Source organism: Solanum tuberosum, unplaced genomic scaffold (genome assembly GCF_000226075.1).
Source record: "Solanum tuberosum cultivar DM 1-3 516 R44 unplaced genomic scaffold, SolTub_3.0 scf00026, whole genome shotgun sequence".
Classification (NCBI taxonomy): domain Eukaryota; kingdom Viridiplantae; phylum Streptophyta; class Magnoliopsida; order Solanales; family Solanaceae; genus Solanum; species Solanum tuberosum.
In genome coordinates, this window is record NW_006238952.1 from 1,498,861 (window position 1) to 1,506,303 (window position 7,443).

Genomic DNA, 7,443 nt, shown 5'->3' on the forward strand with positions numbered 1-7,443 from the left:
GACGCCACATAAGCACCAAACAATTCTCACCTCCACATAGATTCATACATCCTAATTACTAATTTTGATCTCATTTCTTTTGGGACATACAATTTGACCTCTCATTTCTCTAAAATACATTTCCCCTCTTCTCTCTAATATACAATTTCACCTAGGGTTTCAGATTTCCTCTCATGGACTCCATTCCATTTCAAAGTTGATTTCACCCCTTTGTTCATTTCACTGCTAGGGTTTCGAAGTAGACAAAAATTTCGAAACAATGTTTGAATCCTCTATCGATTCACTTGAAAAATTGTATGCAAGAAGATGTCATTGTGGTCTCAATGCTTTAAATTTGCTGAAAATTTCACCCCTTTCTTCATTTCACCCCTGTTTTAAGAAACTATTTCACAAAAGTATTTGGGTATGTTTATAATATTTGGGTATGTTATCGTTTTCTGAAAATAGATCATAAAAGGAAAATGACTCACAAGATCACAAGTATTATGGAAATAAAATTTAACAGCACTTCAGAAAATACATAGAATGTAACTCTTACAGGTTTTTAAAAAGCTCAAAAGGGAAAGAATGAGGCTTAAAGAGAGTTTAAGGATTTCTCATTGGAAGGGTGGTTGCCACTCTCTATATCAGCCGATGATTTCTCCATTAATGTAAGAATTCCAACAACCCTTTTATCAATTTTGAACAGAGGGAATATATAATTATCAGCTTTGTTTGAAATGGGTTTCTATGACCTTTCAACTCTTTTTCTCTTTATTTTTTCTTTATACTTCTGCCTGAGCATTCAGTGTTGCTGGTGGGGGTGAGTATAATTGGTGTCTTTATAGAGGCGATGATGATTTTTGTCACTTTTTATTCCCTTTTGAGCTGATTAATTGAGCATTTGAGGTTATCCGATCTGTATCTTGGCGGGGCATACTGTTTTATGCAGCCATGGCGTGGTTTGACCCTCTTTTTGCTCGAGCGTAACACAGATCTGAGCCTCAATTTACTGGTCTCTTCGTCCATTTCAATTGAGGGAGTATTATTAACAGCTTCAGGGTACTACTATAAGCAAAAGTTCATAAATAAAAAATGAGGCTAACAGGGCTTTTGGTGCTTATGTGGCATCGACGTGGCGTCCATGTGGCGTCCACGTGGCGTCCACATGACACTTAACACACCTCTGTTAATAGTAAGGGCAAAAGTGACCCAATATTTTAACGGAAGGGTATTTTTGAGCCAAAATATAGTTCAAGGGTATATATGAGCTATTTCCGATAGTTCAGGGGTATTTTTGAACCTTTTCCGTTTATAAAATCAATAAAAATTACCTGACATTATTCATTAATGACTAGTCCGAGGAAGGCAGAAAACAACAGGTTTCACATGAATATTGGAGCTGATCATGTGAAATGGCATCAATTACATATACATGAAATAACATGACATGATACACGCAGTGACGGAGACAGAATTTTCATTAAGAGGTGTCAATGATTATAGTAAAAAAAATTATAAATAAGTTAGTAGGGCTTGAACACATGACCTCATGGAATGTTTGCAAGTCTCTAACCAATAGACTAAACCTTCAACTTGTTTCAAGAAGTGTTAATTTATGTATTTATATTTATTAAACTAAAATATAATCACTATATACAATATAATTTTCCGACGAAGGGGTATCGCTCGACACCCCTTGGACCAAGGTAGGTCCACCACTGGATACACGTATAGCTTATTGAGAATATAAACGTATAGCTTATCGAAAATATAACTCTAAATAAGAGAATAAGAGAATATAAAGATTGAAAATTAAGATAGAATATTAGGACCCATTTGGTCTTAAGAATATTTGGAAAAAACTTAAAAAGTGGTGTTTGATTATATAACTTGATAAAATATATTTGCTAAGTATCCCAAGTTTCCAAATACTAGAAAAAAGGTCAAGTTCTACTATTTCGAAATTTTAAAAATCACCCCAAATTTTATATTTTATAAAAAAATATCCATTATTTATTAATTTCAACTAATATTTGTTACTACCGCATCCGAAAAAGTTTGAGTTCTAATTTGAGTGATAAAATTGAGAAAAAGGAACAATTTGTGTTTGGTGAGTTATTATTGTTGATTGTTATCAATTATATTATAAGGTTATTTTTTTAACGTAACATATTCGTTATGATAATATAAATTTATGGATATTTTTAATAATTTTTAGAACTTATGGGTATAAATCATATTTTTTTAGTCAAATATTTTTGGGAAAATTTGGGGCCAAACACATGGTGACATAAACCCAATATAAATCACTATAATATTTGAAATATGAGTTGTTTAACATTTACTAATTGAAAAGACAAATATATCAAATATATCACCACATGACGTTTGTGATCTTTATTGAATATATTATTTGTTGATATATATGCGGTTTTATAATTATTTGTATTTTGAACAATTTATAAAATTGCATACATATTAAAAACTACAACTTGCAAATTTATGTGCAAATGTAGATGTTTTATTTGATTCTACTATTCTTTACCATCTTTTCGGTTTTAAAAGTAGATTGTCTATCTTTTTAAAATTGAAAATTGACGTTTTTCGATAGATCAATTTATTAAGATAAAAAAAATATTTAGCTTCAAATAATTCAAGTGAGGAAAAATAGCAATCACGACAACAAAATTTTTCTTCTCTTAGCTAGTTAAAAGGCCATAATAATTAATATTGTCTGACAATTATTTGCCTTGACCCAATTACCTAAAATATAAAATCTCATAATAATTCAAGGATATAATTGGAAATAAGTTTTTTTTTATTGTAGAGTTTTGATTCAAACACGAGATTATGTAGAAAACAATGAATCAAACAGTTGATAAAAAATAAATTTTGCTCTACTCATCACTGCATTATTAATCTTTATATCAAACAACTCATAACATCTCTATTTTCATAAGATATAAATAAGATTGCATACACATCAGCCTCCTCATACCTCACGGGAAACGGCATCAATTTGAAAAATTGGATGAAGTTTGTGTGGGTTGAGTACTAAGCCCATGAGAACAAATAGTCCAAGTCCATAATGAAGATCCCAAGCCCCACAACAAGACTTATCTTGGGCCAGTAACTGTTCCACGAACAATACATGTGACTCGTGTCTCGGTCAAAGTTTTCATGAGCATATTGAAACAGAAACAGAAACGAGGTACCTAAAATCCATTCTCCTCTTTTGTCTTCACATTTACCCATTTTTTGTAATTTTCCCAGAAAAATATCTTGATGTGATCTGATGGAAATATGAGTGAATAAAGATAATTTTAGACCCAAATATTGGGGTAAGCCAAAAGATATTTGAGAGAATCTTATTATTTGAGGCATCCAATGCGCAACCGAAAATAATTGATTATATATGTTGTACTATCTTTTTTACTCAACTAACTGTAATTTTGTCTTTGAGGTAAAGTTTCATATGCGGGTTTTATCAGTTTTATTTTATTTTTTTAAAAGAAAATTATAGTATTAGCATAAATGTTTAAACGGAAAGAAAACTATAATTATCTTTTATATTTGGTTTATTTTTCCTTTAAAAAAAGAGTTTGGTGACCTATAAATGGATGATTTTTTTTTTCTCATAGCATCACACAAGAGCATCCACTATGTAGTTATTAAATAATTTTGTTTGTGGGAGATTTTCTCTTGATAGTTTTAATATGAGTTTTTCATATTTAGGCCAATTGGCCAAACCATATAATAATATTATATTTTTAGAATAGTTTTTGTTATCTGGTTTGACGCCTCTATAATTTGCAATTGTAAACTTCCACATGACGTCCTAATTAACTCCACCTCAATTTGTCTATTAAAGTATAATGGTTACGCGGGAATAGATTTTGGCCAGATTTTAGCATACAGCTTAAAAAAATCAACTTTTTGAAAGCTTTTGCAGCAACACAATTTGCTTGCTGTTTGAGACATTGTTGTTTATTATGCGTGTGACTTATAACCACTAAAGGGCATTTCTTCAATTATAAAATAGCATACAATTGAAACAAGATAAAATTACTCCAACGTTAAATGAACAATATACCATGTGAAAAAAGTTATAAATGAGATTATGGACAAACTACACAAATTCTATTAGTTTAGAGCCTAATTACGTATCTTTTCTTGAGTTTTCAAAATTATCATTCGTGCTAGATTTCGGTTCCTCGGATATATGAGTGTAATTTGTTCTAGATATATTATATTCAAGTAGATTCACATGTATCTAAGATACACGGAGTTCCTATCCTATCATATTTAGTGTAATTCACATGTATTTGAATACAATGTCTCTCTTGCACACATCTCTATCTATATTTAAGAGAATATGTGACAACAAAGATTCATGCATCTAAGTATAATAAAATAATAAAACTAACTTTATAATCTATGAAATTATTAATTAGTGATATAATATAATATGTCTCATTTTAAATTACAACGAGAATTAATAAAATATGACTAGTGCAAGTCGTAATTTATCATGTTTTTTCTTTTTCTTTCCTTAACCCACTGCACCACTTACTGAGTTTCTCACATCCTGACAATTACTAGGGTCAGAAACTTGCCTTTACTTAATAGAATAAATAAATAAATCCAAATAAATACCATGACGATAAAGATAATGAGAATAAACAGAGAATGACTAATAAAGGATGATTTACTGTATGCTTTTTCTGATTCTTTGCGTTCAGGCATCTTCTTAATCACTATATTTAATGACAAAGTTTACACTAATTGATGACGAATCAAACATTTAATGATAAGTCCCATCTTAATGCTTATCCAACACAGCCAGCACCACGGCTGCAGATTCCCGAAAGCGACGCCACCGAGAATCTACACAACCCTAAAGCTCCCGCCGACGATGACTCTTCCTCAACTTCCACCGGCGGCAGAACTCTCCCGTCGGCGAATAACGTCCTTCCGTTTGTTGGCTGAGCATCGATAACAACACCTTCAAGTTCCGCCGCTGCAGCGGCTGCACCGCCGTCAAATGCTCCGTCTCCCAACCTCCGTTCGACTTCTAAATACTCTCCTAGTGACGCAGGTTTGGAATCGCACTCATCTCTACAAAGCCTCCACCACCTCCGCCTTCGGCAATGCCGTCGTTCCTCCTCTTCCACCGCCGCTACTCTACTCTTCTTCGATTTCCTGTTCTTCCGAGAAGTACTCCCCGCGCCGTCGGAGCTCTCAACGATCGACTGACGGTTTTGAGTCATCGACGGAGCTCTGAACGTGATCGCCTGGAATGTAACTCCCATGAGTGTCCCTAATGTTATACTCCGATCATGGAAAAATGAACCTGTAGACTGTTCGCAGAGTAAAGCGTAAATCTCAAAATTATTATACAATTTGAAATAATCAAAAGCGATTGAGCAATGAGATTACCTCAGTGTCGAGATCAGACGAAGAAACAGATGAAATTGTAGGAGAAGAAGGTGGCGGTACCAAATCAGTCGCCGGATCCAACATTGCTACCAAAATTAGGGCTTCAATTTTTCTCTTTATCAGTAAGAAATATTTTTTAGGATAAGCAAAAAGGGGTAAGATTACAGTACGATATGAGGCTACTGGAAGTATTATTGTTAGGCTTAGAATATGATTCTTGTGCATCAGTAATGGTCCTGCAGGGTGGGGGTACGGGGGTAAATTAGGGGCACACTATACAATCATACCTTTTCTTGGTGGAAGAGTGGAACAAAAAGTCCATCTTCCGACTTCCTCTATGTAGAAATCATTTCACTCTTTTAACTTTTTCGTCCGGACTACTCGTTCCGTTTTAAAAAGAATGACTTTTTTTTCTTTTTAGTTTGTTTAAAAAAGAATCATCTTCTTTCCTTTTTAGTTTGTTTTAAAAAAATGACCTTTTAATTTTTCACGTGACATGTTTAAGATCACAAGATTAAAAGATAATTTTGTACATTTGACATAACTTTTAATTTAGGACCACAAGATTCAAAAATTTTCTTTATTTTTTTAAACTCCGTGTCAAATCAAACTAGATCACTCTTTTTAAAACGAATAAAGTAGGTATTAGTAATAAGGACATTATTAGCTACTCTTTTTCTATCTAGCATAAGATTATAAATTAACTCCCTCATATATATCTTGCATTGCATTAGCTATGCTGCTATTTAAATTACATATCAAATATCGTATAATTTTATATATAAATAACTTATCTTTTAATTAATCATCAAACATCATATAATTTTTAAAAAGAAAATTAATAGTACATTTCCTTTACTAACTACCAAACGACCCCTTTAGCTCTTTTTTCTGGCACATTGCTTCTTGATAATTTTTCATAAGCTTTGTTTTTTTTAATTGATTTTATCGAAAATAATCTTTTTACTTTTCAACACATAAGTTATAAGGTCTGTGTGCACATTATTGTCCTTCAACTTCACTTATAAAACTATACTGAATATGTAATTGTGTTAATGCTTCATAAGTTAGCTATATGCTTCGTTTGAAAGGAGAATAAATACGATTTTGTCAAAGCTTTATCTTAAATAGCCAATCTTCTAATGTTTGTGATCTTTTATCATTAAAAAAAATAACACATTGATTTGCATCTTTTCGTGTCCGTCTCCATTTTTAATCCCATAGCTTTTGTTGTTGGTTGAAGCATCACATCTCATTAGTTTTTTTTTTTTCGATTAAAAAAGCCTTGTCTTGTGGAGCAACAATTTACAACTCATGAATCATGATGTTGACATTAATTTTCATTAGGATCGACAAAATGAAAATTTCAAAATTATTAAACAAGACTTAGGTGGAGAGAAAAATAATAATTTGTAGCTTAATTATGATCACAATTATGAGTGTGATCATTCAATCATTCTACATAAATTTAAGCTCAAATTAGTTAGGCATGCTTTCCATCCATTTTACTCTATTAAAGTGAATCCCATATTATGGTATATTATATGTTTTTATAACAATATTTTACGATAGCAACAAAAAGATATTGAGGCAAATATGTATTAATACCTTCACAAAACACATCACTGTTATAAAGCTACTGGTACACAAAATGCTGCAGAGTATTACTATGACAGAGTGCTCGATCGGACCGATTGAAACACAATGTTAATTTTTTAAAAACGACGACTATTGTACTTTCGTACAACACTATAGTTAAATTCAAGATTTATATTTTATGGTCCTTACAACGACTTAAAGTTAATATAATAATAGTTGGATTCACAATTAAATATTTAAATATTTAGTGAAATTCTTAACATATATACAAAAGCTATTGAGTTCGCGTGAACCAACAGACGTGACATGTCTCATTTCCTTTTGTCTCTTTTGCAGTATGATAATTGTTCATGAGTGCTGGTCCTACTAAATTTTCTTCTTCTTCTTCTTGGGGTGGGTTGAGGGGCGGGGGGAGTGGGGGTG

The 7,443-nt window shown here is 32.1% G+C and overlaps 1 protein-coding gene across 1 annotated transcript; it reads right to left on the minus strand.

The window, feature by feature from the left end:
• Positions 1-4,672: 4,672 nt before the first annotated feature.
• LOC102593079 (uncharacterized protein At3g17950) lies at positions 4,673-5,763 on the minus strand. The gene is made up of 2 exons (XM_006341454.2): positions 5,422-5,763; positions 4,673-5,342 (listed from the first exon to the last, which is right to left on the minus strand). Exons 1-2 carry the CDS (start codon positions 5,644-5,646, stop codon positions 4,812-4,814), a joined length of 756 nt encoding a protein of 251 aa, XP_006341516.1. The 5' UTR covers positions 5,647-5,763; the 3' UTR covers positions 4,673-4,811.
• Positions 5,764-7,443: the final 1,680 nt, after the last annotated feature.

Excerpts from the sequence above, each read along its gene's own strand:
- LOC102593079 (XM_006341454.2), bottom strand. The coding sequence starts at position 5,646 with ATGCACAAGAATCATATTCTAAGCCTAACAATAATACTTCCAGTAGCC. Across the intron at positions 5,343-5,421 it reads CGTCTGATCTCGACACTGAG|TCTACAGGTTCATTTTTCCA; the intron begins GTAATCTCATTG and ends CTCTGCGAACAG.